Source organism: Gouania willdenowi, chromosome 11 (genome assembly GCF_900634775.1).
Source record: "Gouania willdenowi chromosome 11, fGouWil2.1, whole genome shotgun sequence".
Lineage (NCBI taxonomy): Eukaryota > Metazoa > Chordata > Actinopteri > Blenniiformes > Gobiesocidae > Gouania > Gouania willdenowi.
Window position 1 is genome coordinate 23,414,805 of NC_041054.1, and position 17,188 is coordinate 23,431,992.

At 35.6% G+C, this 17,188-nt stretch overlaps 1 protein-coding gene across 2 annotated transcripts in view; it reads left to right on the top strand.

Moving 5' to 3' along the window:
* Nucleotides 1–16,607, top strand: part of trappc9 (trafficking protein particle complex subunit 9) — a 312,616-nt gene extending 296,009 nt beyond the window's left edge. For both annotated transcript variants that reach the window (XM_028461358.1, XM_028461359.1), the window contains 2 exons: nucleotides 9,816–10,039; nucleotides 14,653–16,607. In XM_028461358.1, the coding sequence (XP_028317159.1) occupies nucleotides 9,816–10,039; nucleotides 14,653–14,832 (404 nt within the window). In that variant the 3' untranslated portion in view covers nucleotides 14,833–16,607. The remainder of the gene's footprint in view (nucleotides 1–9,815; nucleotides 10,040–14,652) is intronic.
* Nucleotides 16,608–17,188: the final 581 nt, after the last annotated feature.

A 17,188-nucleotide genomic window follows, 5' to 3' on the forward strand; every position in this document is an offset into this window, starting at 1 on the left:
CAGCACACGCACACGCACACACACACACACACACACACACACACACACACACACACACACACACACACACAGAAAGACAGACAAGATTCCTTGCTTTTATAGAGAGATAATGACAGAACATCTGCATGGCGTTACAGCAGTGTTTTATTCCATTGAACCGGTTATATATATATATATATACACACACACAAATACACAAATAAGAATACATACATTAATAATAATAAAATCAACTGTATTCATATACAGTATATAAACACATACATATACACAATAATAATAATAATAATAATAATAATAATAATAATAATAATAATGACAATAGAAGAACAACAAAATTATTTCAGTCAAAAAAATAAATCACTAATATTATTCATAAATATCAATATTCTAATATTTTTGATATGGAGATTATTTTCCTTCCCCTTTTTTCAAAGTATTTTTGTTGGGTTTCACATATATTTGTACATATATTCTTCTCAAGGTACATGCAACCCATTTGTTATTTTTCAAACACAAAAACATCACACACTGTACACACACACACACACACAAAATATATATATTTGAAAATATACACAAACCAAAATACATAAATTAATAATAATAAAAAAGAAAATGTATACATACATATATAACACATTCATATACACACTAATAATAATAATATTAATAATAATAATAGCAGAACAACAACATTATATTAGACAAACAGGTAAACAAAATAAAATAAAAATAAATAAATATAACCAGTGTAAATACGCATAAATAATATGTAAATGTAATTATACAAAGGAATTACCGTTTGTTCCACGTTGGTCAGTACAATCTATTAATATCCTGTTACACAGAACTGTCAAATGTACATTATTTTTTGATGCAGTACATTATATTACATTTATTACAGCATTCAATAATGTTGGTGCCAGGTGGAGGATGACTTTGTCTTCTTTTCCTGTTTCATTTTTGTAACTAATTGTATTTAATTCCTCTCCAGCTATCAATTCATTTCTGAATCTTGTAAATCAGAATGACAATCATTGTGCACCAGCCAATCAGGGGCTTTATATGTTTCTGTGTGTTTCTCCTGACTCATGGTTACTTCTGCTGAGACACTTAGTTGTAAATGAATCTGGTTTTGTTCTTCCTTTTATGGACTGACATCCTGTCCTGGGGGTATCGGGCCCTGCCTTGCACCAGTCAGCTGGGATAGATGAAACTATGAAACATTGATCAAGGAATTTGCTTTTTTATATTAAACAGCAGAATTAGACAGATTGGGAAGAGGTGGGCGTTATATTTGCTGACACATTACATTTCAGACATAATAATAAGAAAAATGTAGTCAGTAGATATTATGTATTAGTCCTGGACAAGTTCTTTAATTTCCTTTAAATAACTTGCAATATTTTATTATTAATTCTAATTAATTGTAACAAACTCCTACAAAATTTGCGTAGGATTCCACCTGATTAGCACATGGTTTCAGTGTCAATGTCATAAAAGAGGAGAGAAAACTATTAATCACATTAAAGAAATGGTATTGTTTGATGTGCCCAACTAAAAAACATTTGATTACAACTGAGGAAACAATAACCTTGGAGGGTCAATTACATTTTCAATTACCCATGTTCAGTTACAATTCAATTACAATTACAGTGACCGGCATTATTTCCAGTTATATTTAAATTACAATTATTTTGTATCCTCAGGAAGTCAATTATGTTCTTAGTTGCTAAAGTTCAATTACAATTAATCACAATTACTTAGTCGGAAATAAATAACCTAATGAAACTGAAATTATTCTTGTGGTAGTTTTCTTTTAGCATCTCCTATGATAACAGGTCCTTAATCAGCTGTAAAATACACTAAAAACAAATATCTATCATGTAATTTATTTAATATCTATTGATTACCTTGTTAGGCTTCCTAATCAATGAAAATATGGGTTTTTATATTTTTAATCTGGGCGTCTGAGACTTTTTTGTGTCAGTATATCCCGAGATTTTTTTTCTTTTTTATGTCAAAATGTGGGAAAGGTTAATATGAAACATATTTTAATAGTTAACTACATATGTGTAGAACTGTAACATGGTTCCCCAGTTCAGAGGTTAATTTTTTTTTTATTTATTTATTTATTCAGTTTATTTCCGACATGGTTACATTCACTTTTTTTACTGTTTTTTTTTTTTTTTTTTGTACATTATAATTGACAATTTTTTTCATGGCAAGTACAATTACAAAGTCAATTATTTAAACTGATTTACAATTCAATTACGATTATGACAGCAACATATTTTCAAAATTACAATTATGCCATAATTGTAATAATTAGAATTTACATGATTACAATTATATTTGACCCCAAACCTGAACATACGTCAAACTCACTTGAGTGATGGGATACTCTTGACTTTTGGAAACTAACACCAATTTGCATGACTTTCTAAGTCACTCAACATTTGTTATTGTCCCTAAAAACCTCTCTAATTTATGAGTTTTACTGGAACAAATATAAATGACAAACTCTAATGAACACAAATCTAATACATTGGATTTTAAACACAAGGTTGCTCTTTTTTAGCCAGAGGTGTAAAGTGTACTGATATATCCTACTCAAGTAAAAGTACTGTTACTTGATTTAAATTGTTCTCAAGTAGAAGTAAGTCATACATAAAATACCCAAGTACAAGTAAAAAAGTAGCTCAATTAGATAGTACTCAAAGTAAAAGTTACTAGTTACTTTTGTTTATTGTTGGTAATAAATCATGTATAAACTTAAAAAGGAAGAAACCAACAAACACAATTGGGACTTCATTAATTTTCCTCAAAGGCATCTGTAGAAAATAAAAGGTTTGTCAAAATGTACAATTATTTTAAAATAAAATAAAATAATTATCACCAATAAATTCAATTCAAAATAAATTTATTTTCAGACTCTTAAGTATACATTAATGAACTGTTTAGCGCCGTGCGTTACTTTTTATCCGATTGGTCGGTTATGATGTAATGCATTTAATTGTTGTCTGGTCATTTCATTTTTTGTAGTTTCACAATGTCTGTTGATCATTTTAAAACAAAAAAATAATAAATTACTCAGTAATGGTTGGTTAAAGAAATGTAAGTAATTACTTTACTTCTTTTAAAACTTACTTAAAGCTGATATCCGGAGTTTCTGAGAAACATCTCGATGTCCCGCCCTAAACAGCCTCACTTCCTCCCACTGCCTCTGCAATCCAGCAGAACCACGCCTCTACTTTTCTGTGTGCACATCGCAGAACATAACAAGGTCGCATTGATATAGGTCTATGGGTCAGGTAAGAGCCAAAACCATATTTACCTGTTTGCTGTTGTGACGCGCTGCCTTGTTTACGTGCACAGTTCATCATTCACTTTGATTGACAGTCTCAAAAACAGGAAGTCAAAGCCTATTGTTGCTCATTTCTATTTGCATTGGGGTCAATAGGACAAAGGAGGGACTTATTATATACATTAATGTATATGATTGACCACCGGCCGTGGACTATAGTTAAAGACTAGTTAGGTATTTTTTTGCATTTCAAAATAATTATACATAAACATAGATTACTCAGAAACTCTGGATATCAGCTTTAAGTAGAAGTAAACTGACTGATTTAGAAATATACTCAAAAAAGTACAAGTACCGATAAAAGCAACTCAATTACAGTTACATGAGTACTTGTAATCCATTACTTTCACCTCTGCTACACGGCATTCTTCCTCACAGATTCAGGGCAACAGTTTGAAGTCTGTTCTCACAGAGAAAACTACAGCTTAGAGATGTTTTAAAAAGTAGCATCCTGGCCCAACCTTTGTTATTCTCTCAGGACATGATGCAGAGCTGCACCACTTCTTTGAAATGTGAATATCAGCTCGGGGCATCTTTTCTCCACAGTCTAAATTTACCAATACACAATGTCTGTCGTTGGAGCAGGCCAACATCTCATTCCGACCTTTTGCTAATCTCTGTGCGCTGACACACGGTTTGGGACTTTGGAACGAAGAAACTCTGGAGCAAGTCAGTGGGCATGTGTGACCAAACATCTTGTGCGTGGGAGTTCATCAGCTCATTACAGTCCAACTCTCTTCTTTTGTTCTTTTAATGGGATCAAATGTATTTCCAGTTTTAGAACCAATGTAGGCAACCTATAATTTGCACATCTCCTAGCAACAAGACTTTGAACAAACTAAATATAACTACTTGCCAAGGTGTCACTATAGACTCAGCAATATAAGCATTGGAGAGATTGTGCTGTACGTGGGCAATTGTGTTTAAATACACTGTAAACACAACATAAATCTATAATGAGCAATTAATATGATCTTTGGCAGCAACAAAGCAGGAGAAAGATTTGTGCTTGTGGAATTATTGTCATACACAAAATATGTAGCCAAACCTACCTGCTTTTCACAGTGTTTACTGTGAAATCAAACTAAGCTTTCATACTTATATGATACAATGCTATCAAAAATATTTACAGTTTTCATGCACTTGTTCAGGGCCTGAATTGAAAGTAATGGATTGTACTGTACTGCGTTACTGTAATTGAGTTACTTTTATGGGTACTTGTATTTTATTGAGTATATTTCTGAATCATTAATTTTGCTTGCACTTAGTGCATTTTAAAAGAAGTACAGTCATTTGTTAAATTTCTACAACCAACCGTTATTGAGTAAATTATTATTTTAAATTGTTTTAAAATCATTAACGGACATTGTGAAACTACAAAAAAATGAAATGACCAGACAACAATCAAATGCATCACATCATAGTCAACCAATCAGATTAAACGTAATGTACTTCACCAAAACAGCATTGAAATTTTTTCATCAGTTTTAGAGTTCATAAATGTATCTATACTTAGAGCCTGATAATATTTTATTTTATTTTAAAAATAAATGTACATTTTGTCAAGCCTTTTATTTTATACAAATACCTTTGTGGAAAATAAATTAAGTTCCAATTTTGCAAGATTTGGTTTCTTCCTTTTTAAGTTTATACATGAGATGTTTACTGTATGCAAGGGAACCGTGGCAAGATTTATCTATCTATAAAAGCAAAAAAGGTATGCATGCATGTGTGTGTGTGGAGCGAATATCTCCCCGACGCGGTATGAGTTTGACCTGAAACTTAGTCAACGGGTTCCAAATACTCCAAGTGTGTGTATCTGTTATTTTGGAGTAACTTGGTGTTGCAAAACATTCAAAATGTTAATTTTAAGATTACGGCCCTCGAGGTAATGAGCGGTGTATTGATCGCGCTACTTCTGGTTCCAGGTTCATGACGTCACTGTGTCAGTTTGTTTGGGTTAAAAAAAGAAGTCAATATTAAAGAAGTTTTTGTTCTGCTAAAAGTCATTTAGGTTAGTATTTCATGGTTATTTAAAATTATCCCCGTGATCCCAAACTTCCTTTAAGTCGCGGGTCAGTCCACTTCCTCTAAAAAAAAAAACGTACACTTCCTTTTCCGTCTCCATCTCTGTGCCTGCCATGCTGTCGTCAGCGTCTCAAAAAAGCTCTGTGAATAAGTCATTTGAAACTGTCAGACACTGGTGAGTCTTTTATCGACAAGTTTCCCATTGTTTAAACCATATAACTGTTCTTGCAATTGCTCACTAACGCGCTGTTTCACTAGAGTTGGTATTCATCTCAACCCAAAAACTGCAGATTCTCTGTGGTGCCGTGCATGGAAGCTAAGCTCTGACCACTCGGTTCGAAGGTAAACAATGATTTTTGTTTTTTTTTTAAAAATGACAGCCGAATTGTAGATAATACTTTAATTTACTTACTCACTCATGTAGTTTGGAGCTTTACATTTTGTTTTGCGCAGTTTTGTGGTTTTTCTGATTGGCGCTACAATGGCTATGGAGTTTGGTTATCAGCGTCTCAAACATTTCACGGGAACACACACACACGGTATTTATTTATTTATGATAAAAATATACTAAATGAGTAAAATACAACAAAAAACTAAACAATATTTATACAAAAAAGTAAACAAAATTACTCCAGAATCACACTCCATTGGCAACCAAAAGTAAGGAAGTAAGTAGTTTATTTATAAAGCGCTTTTTGCAGATAAAATCACAAAGTGCTGTACAAAAGACAAAATACACATAAGAATGACTCCAAAAAATATACATTACAGAAAAATACAACAAAAATATGAAAATGGCTCAAAATACACAAAACTAAATATGTATACAAAAAATACACAAAACTAAATATTTACACAAAATGACTCCAGAATCACTACAATGGCAACAAAACAATAATTATACAAAAAATGCACAAAAACACAACTGGAAGATACAAAAATACACATAATGATTCCAAAAAACCTACATTACAAAAAAATACATCAAACAAAAAATATAAGTGAGTAAAAAAAACACATTTATCGTGCACATGTCCCAAAGAATTAAACCAGGGAAATTGCACCCACATTTTGCACCTGCAAATATACCCCTTTATAACACTACAGTGTACAGAGTATGTACACCTCTTTTACATCCGACCTTCAAACACATACTTATTTGTTCATAATTGACAACTTTACTTATGCTCCCACATAAATGCATACGTTCGACGGGCACTGTACTAGTTACCAAAAATAACCGTGGGGAGTGAATGTAACTTACAACTTTTACTTTGAGTGCTATTTAACTGAGCTACTTTTTACTTGTACTTGAGTATTTTATGTATGACTGACTTTTACTTTTGTACAAATTCAATCAAGTAACAGTACTTCTACGTGAGTAGGATATATCAGTACTCTTTAGTCTATACACCTCTGATCAGGGCTTAACAACAAAGTATCAGACCTTGTTAATATGTAAGGATGGCGATAACTTAAATTGCCTAAAATTACATTTACTCAGAGAAGTAAAAAGCACAGAGTACATGAGAGAACGGCCCTGTTTTGAAGCTTAAGTGCATAAATAACACACCTTCATTTCTTAATTAGAATCATATTATAAAAGCTGTTACAAAACAATTTGTTTCACTTTTACTACATGATATATTATGAAACTCAATCATTCTCTGTCTGGATCGTAGAACTGAGTAAAGCAGTTTACATTAGCTGTATTTTAAAATGCTGTGAATAAAAAAGCCGAACATAGACATGTGAAAGAAAGAACTGCTCCACTGAGCCAATCATGAAACATCAGTGTTGACCTGGCTTATTAATCTAACTCAGGTGATCTATTTATACTGATTTGAACCCTCTTGGCTTAAACTCAGGGCACCCTACAACCTCAGGATAGCTTTGTGCAGAGATTGTTTACTAAGAACAACCTATTAAAAGTCTAGCAGTGATCTAGCATTTATCATCTGTCTGTGTCAGTCATCCTGATAACTCTGAACTCTATTTCTGTCAAAAAAATCCCCTTGAAAACAGTTTTTTATGTTTTTTACTAATTTCAAAACCCCCATTTTTGTTCTTTTCTTAAAATAAATATAGACAGATGTTTGCATCACAGGTACTTAAAGCTGCATTATGTAGAATTGTGAGACCCTCCCCTCCTGAACAAAACTTATTGGTTTTCTTGTGAATGCGTCATGCACACTGTTGAACTCTGACTGTTTTCTCCATAGAGACTAGTAACAAATGTAGGGACTTTGTCTTGTGTTATTGGAGAGTTTTCTGATGTTTTAGAGACATGAAAGCATGTATCACTCACTGCTGTGAGGACAGTAAGAGGCTCACAGTCACAGCCGCTCCTCACACACAAGCAGCTGAGCTGCAGCCGACTCCAGCTGATCAGAGCAGAGACACTCCACATACAGACTGCAAATGAATTGCATCTGTTATCTCCACCCGTAGACTGTAAAAAAGAATGGACGACGCACGCTCACGGGGAAGTGAAGGTGTTTTTTTTTTTTTTTTTTTTTTAGAGTTCCCACTGTTGACTGGCTGCAGTATAGGGCATAAACCCCGCCTCCTCAAGAATAACGGATGGGATTTTGGTCAAACTGTAAAGTTAAAATACTTAAGGATCTCCCGATACAACTTTTTTACTTCAGATACAATACTGATATTGCAACCTTGAGTACTGGCCGATACCGAACCGATGCGATATCAGCATGAATCATACATACTTTTATTACTTATTTTGTAGTGTGGAATGTTAAAAAAGGCTTGATCAAGTAATGTTACTCAAACAGAGAACAATTCCTAAAACTCATTTACAGGTCCAGGAGAAGGAGAAGAGATTCACCGTCCACTCAGAATACTTTGGAATACAATATGCTCATAGATGATTATGGATTTTTTTTACCAAAATGATGCAAAAAAACAAAAACTTAGGTACTGCAGCATTAACAACAGAAAAACAAGCAGCGTATGAGCACCTGTGTGTGAGCCTGTCTTCTTATGTGACTGAAGTGTGCTTTTAATTTAGACGTGAAGGAAAATGTCACCCTCCTGTAGTTCCTGCCTCCCCGCGGCTCTAGCTCTCTCTCTGGTTGACTGTCGACAGCACAGCCTCAGCCGCCCACACCCCACCCTCACTGCATCTCCTGCTGGTTCCTCTCTCTGTCATCACAGTCCCCCCCCCCCCCCCCCCCACCCCCCCCCTGACCTCTTCACCGCACGAGCCAGATCGGCACACCGCAGGCACCCAACGCGAGCTGGGCTCTTTCATGGGGCTGTCACGCAGGCTCAGCTACTCTGACTCACAGTGTTTATCGCAGACGGAGGTGTGACTCTAGAAAGCGTATGACTACTGGATTGCAGAGGAACCGTGTTCATCTGGGTGATGTTTTCAATGGGGTTTTTTTCTCATTTTAATTTCGACCACAAAGAGAATTCCAACACATCGTTCACCCTCACTGTCACACCCAAATACAGGCCAAAATAATAATAATAATAATAATAATAATAATAATAATAAGCTCCGACAACATTCTTTTTATTATTTCATTCCAATTGTCTTAAAAGAGTGATGATATCGACTGTGAAGCCCAGTGACAGCTAAGATATTTACTTATGGGCAGAAGTGGACTGGTCATCTGGTGTGCCGTCGACCGGACTGGTCCGCTACGAGTTTTTTGTTTTTTTGTTTTTTTTTGACGAGCAGGTGGAGACAGACATGGCCAAGACATGGTCAAAAATGGTCCAAAAGTAGCAAAAACGTGGCAAGAAAAGAGTGAAAAGTGACTAAAATGGACCTAACGCAGTCAAGAGTTGCTAAAAAATGAACAAATATAGAGCAACAAATAAAAGCTACTATAATTAATTAGCATCTACTAAGCTCTACAAAGTCTTAATAACTTCCATAAGTGTAGCACATCATCTAAGTGCACAGGCTACTAAGATGAATATTTAAATCTATAAACATTCAACTTTATTGTAAAGATTGTTTGTGTTTTTATAACACAACCAAATAAACATTCAAAATAAAAATATGAATGTGTGAAGCACTTTAACAGTGCAGTGTTGGATGCAAGATGTATTTCTCTATCTGTGTGTGATGATGATGTCATCACTATAGAGAGTGATGATGTCACCAGTGCAACCTGGGTGCAAATACAATTTTCAAGGGGGTGCCATTGAGTCATTTGGCCATTCACAAGTCCAATTCCCCCAAAATATCATTTTTTGCTTCAACTGGACAAACGCCTGTTGATCCTACAGGAAACATAGGCTCTGCAATGAATAGACAGGCTTAGATGAAAACTGAAGCACTGTGTCTTTATATAATTATAATCCACCACAATGAAGCGTTTTAACATCATTGTTACCTGGCTTTGTCACGTTAATCCTCCTATGTTGGTGTCTCTCTCTCCAGATGTGTTGGTGAACGGGAAACCGTGTGATTGTGACATCATCGCTGACTGTAACGTGGGGGTTGCTGTTACCCTGGAGGTCAAACTCACCAATAGGAGCAAGAACCCAGTGGGCCCGCTGGCACTGACCGTGATGCCCTACCAGGACTTCCAGAATGGAGTCCAGAACTATGACCTGGAGGATGCCGTCACCTTCATCGGATCAAACACCTTTAACATTGATACGGTCAGTCAAAGCAACAGAGGGTGATGACACACTTAGCACCTAAATACTGTGTGTGTATGTACGTATAGTAGGGTGACCATACTGTGCATGCAGATTTACTCAGACATGTCTTATTCGGACCGTCTGGACAGGTTTTCCAGGGTCCCTGAATGCATCTCGGGGAACACGTTAATTTAAATCTTATCCTAGCTTTTGTACCATTCACTGTGAAAAGTATGAAACCTTTGCTGAAGGTCAAGTAACTCAGGTGTTGGTCTCTCATCTTTTAAAAGCTGTCGTTTTTCCTCAAAAGGAAGTTTCTTTATTGTCTCTAGCGCTTTCATCCTGACTGTAGTTTTATCCTGCAGTGCCAACTAGCTAGAGAACATAGCAGCGGCCATGCTGTATCAATTCACTAATGCACTGTAAACGTACATATAGCATTTAGCATAGCACAGTTACGTCCAAAGGTAGTGTAGCGATCTTCCTTTTTATGTAAATGGTTTTCATATTGAGGAACTGACTAAGCATGCACAAACACATCCATACACTGATATGAGGGGCAAAGGCAGAGCAGCCACACCCTCTCCCAAAGGCACACTGTTGCTCTGCCTTTGCCGTCATATCGGGCTGCCTTCAGTAGAGGGTGTGGCCATCACCGTAATAAAGCGCAGTAGTGAGTGACTTATTCAGCGTCTCTGCCGCACCAGGCGATAGCGGTGTTAAGTCATTTGGGCTATGAAGAGCACAAAACGCTGACAATTTCAAACTCATAGGTACTGTAGGAAATTAAAAAATAAACAATTTTATTTTAATTAAAACAAATAATCAAAATGTATATTTCAATCATTTCAATTCACCCTTGGGTAGGCACTGCCTTCCCTGCCTGCACGTCACTGATAGGTACCACAATGGTACCCTTCATAAAAGTGTATTAGAAATGTCATGTATGAATATTTTTCTCGTCAGAACTTCAGACTTAACCATAAATCTAAAGTTTTTCATTACATTTTATATACAGGTATTAAATGTTTTTATGCCCTGTTTGTCATAAATCCCTGATGAACCAGTTCATTTTGCCTTTTGTTATTCGACTTTTACACACGCCTTAACACTTATACACACAAAATATGTTCTCAACCGCATTCACACCCCTGCTTTATGTGTATCCAAACAAATCAAGACCATTTGTATGGTTCTCTGCTTTTTTATTGCCATGCATTTTGCAGGTTAAGTAAATATAACTATCCTCCATTGAAACTCTATGTAATAAAGCTCTGCTTACCCTGGTTGCTATGGGGGGTGGGGGGTGTTATCCCACCTAAAACCTGTTTTTACTTGTATTTCGAAGGTAGAGGCTTAGATTTATTAGGTATTTTTGGAAAAATGACGTTTATGTCAGGATAACGGTACATCCAAAATATGTGGTTATAATGGGACAAAATCAGTCCTGAACTCAAAGTGTTGGTACATTTTACATCTACTGTTTTTATACGTGTTGCAATAAAAGTGATCATGGAATTATGAACTTGACAATAAAAGAAAGTCTCCTGTCCAAAGTTTATACAATTAAGTTTTAAACTGAATGAGTTTAAAACGCTGAATAAGCAGAAAGTAGACTTTTGCTACCTGAAGGTGCCCCAAGGGTTAAAGATGCCGCTTTGCTTTGACAACATTGTGACACACAAAAGAAAGATTAAAATCCAAGAATGATAAAATGAGACCTGAGTCCTTCTGAGTCAAACCTCATCACCTCCACAGAAAACAGACAGAATAAAGCTGAGTCAGCATGGGACCATGTGATGCAAACTTTCACAGTTATTATTGAAGTGTATATTGATTATTTACTGTTCTGTAAGCCTTAAGTGTTTTTTTTTTTTCATAGTTTTAATTTGTAGAAGAAAATGTTTCTTATTGTTGATTGTTATAATGCATAATAAAGGTGATTGACTTGATTCACCACTCTTTGTTACAAAGAGACAAATTCATTTTTAAACCTTATAGACAATAACAACTTATGTTTCTACTATAAAGTAGGTAGATTCAAGAAAATGCTGAGTATTTTGAGTAAGCCGAGGTCGGCCCAAGTGTCCTCTTTGTTGGAAATCAAGATATGGTCACCCTAACATATACAGTACATATACATATGTGTTGGTCACCCTAACATATACATATACATATGTGTTGGTCACCCTAACATATACATATACGTATGTGTTGGTCACCCTAACATATACATATACGTATGTGTTGGTCACCCTAACATATACATATACGTATGTGTTGGTCACCCTAACATATACATATACATATGTGTTGGTCACCCTAACATATACATATACGTATGTGTTGGTCACCCTAACATATACATATACGTATGTGTTGGTCACCCTAACATATACGTATGTGTTGGTCACCCTAACATATACATATGTGTTGGTCACCCTAACATATACATATACGTATGTGTTGGTCACCCTAACATATACATATACGTATGTGTTGGTCACCCTAACATATACATATGTGTTGGTCACCCTAACATATACATATACGTATGTGTTGGTCACCCTAACATATACATATACATATGTGTTGGTCACCCTAACATATACATATACGTATGTGTTGGTCACCCTAACATATACATATACGTATGTGTTGGTCACCCTAACATATACATATACATATGTGTTGGTCACCCTAACATATACATATACGTATGTGTTGGTCACCCTAACATATACATATACGTATGTGTTGGTCACCCTAACATATACATATACATATGTGTTGGTCACCCTAACATATACATATACGTATGTGTTGGTCACCCTAACATATACATATACGTATGTGTTGGTCACCCTAACATATACATATACGTATGTGTTGGTCACCCTAACATATACATATACATATGTGTTGGTCACCCTAACATATACATATACGTATGTGTTGGTCACCCTAACATATACATATACGTATGTGTTGGTCACCCTAACATATACATATACGTATGTGTTGGTCACCCTAACATATACATATACGTATGTGTTGGTCACCCTAACATATACATATACGTATGTGTTGGTCACCCTAACATATACATATACATATGTGTTGGTCACCCTAACATATACATATACGTATGTGTTGGTCACCCTAACATATACATATACGTATGTGTTGGTCACCCTAACATATACATATACGTATGTGTTGGTCACCCTAACATATACATATACGTATGTGTTGGTCACCCTAACATATACATATACGTATGTGTTGTGTGTGTGTATATATAAATGTGGGCGTCCGACCAAAACAAAGTGCCAGAGAACAACTAAAGCGAGTGGCTCCTCTGAGTTTCAAAAGTGCGAGGCAGTGAAGGCACGCACTCAATCGTTGAAGGTAGTTGTTCCCCGTAACCCTCGTCCTTTATCCCGGGTGTGACCGGACGACAGCGTGTTGACGCGACAAGGAGGAAACACCTGCCGTGATATCAGCAGCAGCAGCAGCACGCTCTTACGCACACGCGCTATGAAAGAACACATTTACATACCACTGTGATACCCTAGTATTTGTAAATTAAACAAAATGTGTGTTTGCTTTACACATAGGCATTTATTGGAGTTTTTCCTTTGCAGTTTGACTTTTTATTTTCCCTTAAACTCCCTAAAGGACAACACACACACACACACACGCGCATGTTACTTCTGACTCTGAATGCATTATTTTGTACTTTTATATTCTTACTTGAACTTTATTTTGGAATTTTGAGTTGAATTCATGCTTTTTTTTTATTTTAGATATGTAAATCAACATGTATAAATTACTTTTAGTCAATTAATGGGGAGATAATCGAATAGAACAGGAACAAATAATTGTTAGATTAATCGATGCATCGAAAAAATAATGGCTAGATTAATCATTTATCCCAGCCCTAACATATATATATATATATATATATATATATATATATATATATATATACATAGCACATACTATATGGGCGTTTGTGTGTTTGTGGAAACAGTTCAATGATCAGTAGTAGTCATGGCCAAAGGAGATGTACTGTATGTACAGTAAACAGTCGTCCTGTTTAGACAGAACATGTTGTAATCATGTTAATTTAAGTTTATATGATACTTTTTAACTCGTTTGTATTCCTTGTCTGTTTTTCAATGAACAGATTTGGCTGATGCTTTGATTGCTTGAATAAATTACCATCAGACGTGACTGGAAATGGAAAGAAATGAGTTGGTTGTAGAAAAGGCATGAAAAATGTTTGAAAAGGCTTCATTCAGCTTTTAGCAACAAAGAAACTAAACCTACAACCTTTAATCTTTGAATTAAAGAGTCTTCACAGAAGTGTGTAACGACCGTGCCTGAATGTTCAACAAGCTCCCGGCCAAAAGGCTTTGTTCTACAACAAAGAGTTTCTCTTCACACACAAAAAAAGACGGAACATAACCTTCAATGTCAAACCATCCTCATGCTTTTTATCCTTAATACCAAAGCCAAAGAATGGCAGTGCTCGTCAGGTCAGCTGACCACCTGATTAGAAAAGGATACTGAAAAGATGACTTTTAATGACAGAATTATTGTCTCTTTTTTTTTTTGGTCAAAAGGTGAAACCCAGAGAAAGTTCTGTCTGTGAAGGAGCTCTGCTTTTCCTCTACACTGGTGATTTCTACCTAAACATCAAGTTCCAAGACGACAGCGCTGGACGAGCTCTTCCCTTAGCCTGGTTCACTCTGCCCAGCGTTCACCTCCGAGCTCTGGAAGCCCCGCTACAGGCCGGGGCCTAGAAGCACAATAGTTTAAATGAAACCTTTATTTAATACGCTTGAAAATAAAAGTTCATGACTTATGAGTTATTGTTTTTTGTCAGTGATTACAGTTTAGGTTAAGGACAGTGGCTTAAACATTGAAAGCATGCTTAGAAAGTGAGCTAATTTATTTAGCTGGTTATAATATTTGTAAGCTAATTCATACTCTGCTTCAGAAAGATGTCGCTTCTTTTTAGTTTTTATGGGAGAGGTATTGGCTTGCACTAACAAGTACCATCAGTCAGGGGAGGACTAGGACAAAAATTCAGCCCTGGCATTTTCTGTCCAGACCAGTTCACTACATTATCAGTGACACCATGTTGGATCTGTTATTAATCAGTGATGCTCAACATGTGGCTTTTTATGTCTTAATTTATGTTATTATTCCCCAAGAAAATCTTAAAATGGGGAAACATTTTACCCCCTTTTATCTGATTCCTTTAACCATTTTGCAACTAACTTTGTCCCATTTTTGCTCCTAAAGTTCTGACACTTTTTTTTTTATCTTTAGTAACCTTTTACCAATAAATATCAATTTTCTCCTATTTTTGATCCACTTTTGCAAGTTAATTTTGATGCTTATATTCTATTTTTGTCCTTTCTTTAGTTTTTTGGCTACTTTTTGTCCAAATAAGCCAACTTTTGGCCAAAAAATACCACTTGTTTACTTTTTCTTCTACATTTTGCCCCTTTTCACTACTGTTTCCACATTTAAGTTAGCCTTTGCCATTACATACCACCTCATTGCTCTTTAATTAACAATTTCTTGGCCATTCTTGACTGCTTTTGGCCCATTTTAGTCACTTTTCAATCTTTTCTTGTCACTTTTGGACTATTTTTGGCCACCTGTTACCATGTCTGCCTGGACTCGCTCGTCAAAAATAAAATCAAAAACCACATAGTGGACCGGATCGGCCCACTTAGGGTCGACGGCCCGTTTTTGCAGCTAAAGTTCCGACACTTTTTTCAAACTTTCACTACTTTTTACCAATAGCCATTTTTTTCCTATTTTTGTCCATTTTTTGCAAGTTATTTTTGACACTTATGTCCTATTTTTGTCCTTTAATTTTTTTTGGCCACTTTTCATCTCCCAAAAAAAATACCACTTACCGGTATTTCCATTTTTCCCGTACATTTTGCCTCTTTTTGTTCCACGTTTGCCCTATTTCACTATTGTTTACCACATTTTGCCCATTTAAGCTATACTTTGTCATTGCATACCACCTGATTGCTTTTTGTTTGCCCATTTTTTTGGTCACTCTTGTCTGTTTTTAATCAGATTTGAATCACTTTTCACTCTTTTCTTGCCACATATTTGCCACTTTTGGACCATTTTTGGCACCTGTTACCATGTCTACCTCCACTCACTGATCAAAAAAAAAAAAAAAAAAAGTACCGGACCGGCCCACTTGGGGTCAATGGCCCACCAAATGGCCAGTCCACCCCTGCCGTTAGCTAACTGTTGAGAAAACTTGGCTAAAAGGTACACACACACTGGTATACATTTCTAATAACTAATATTCACCTCTCCTACCACTAATGTCCTTTGAAGGCTTTTTGAGCTAACATGTTGCTGTAATTGCTAGCTAGCTAGCACTAGCTTCTAGTTTCAAGAGCTTAAATGCTTTACAGTTTGATGGACAATTTTATTCCTCTGCATCAGTGCAAATATTTACTGTTTAAATGTAATTCATCTCCTTTGCCGTGTTATGTGTGATATACCCATACTGTAAATAAAATAAGTTTAAGAATGATTAACCTTTGTGAATGGACTTCATTTGTTTCTCATTTATTTTGCTAAACAATCTTTATGAATCTTTTCTGTACAGTGTAATAGAACCATGATCCAGTTAGAAACCCTTTCATACACTTCATACCAAAGACTGTGTTCTTGTGTCATCATAATTTTACCGAAGCTTAATTTGTAAATCACAGGCTACGTGTTTTTCCGGCAGTAAAAGAGAGACAAAAGTGTCACGGAATACATTTTTTAAAAGTGCCTTTTGCTAACTAAAGGGCCAATAATGTCGTGAACACAAACAACCAATTCATCTAAATGTTTAATAAAAGAAAGATGAATCATGGACAATCACACACTCATCACAAAGGTACACCCATAAGGCCAGAACTCCTCTAATGAATCAGCAGAAAATGAAAATAAAACATGTCCTTACCTTTTGTTTGTCAAAACAGCCAAAAAAAAAAAAAAAGCCACCCACGGAGAACTTTGTATCTAGAAGCTCATCTTAGCTTATAACTGAGCTTCTGTCCAAACATTCCTGGTCTCTATGTCCATAGCAGAACGTTCTCCTTCTCTGTCCCTGAGTCGTCCTCG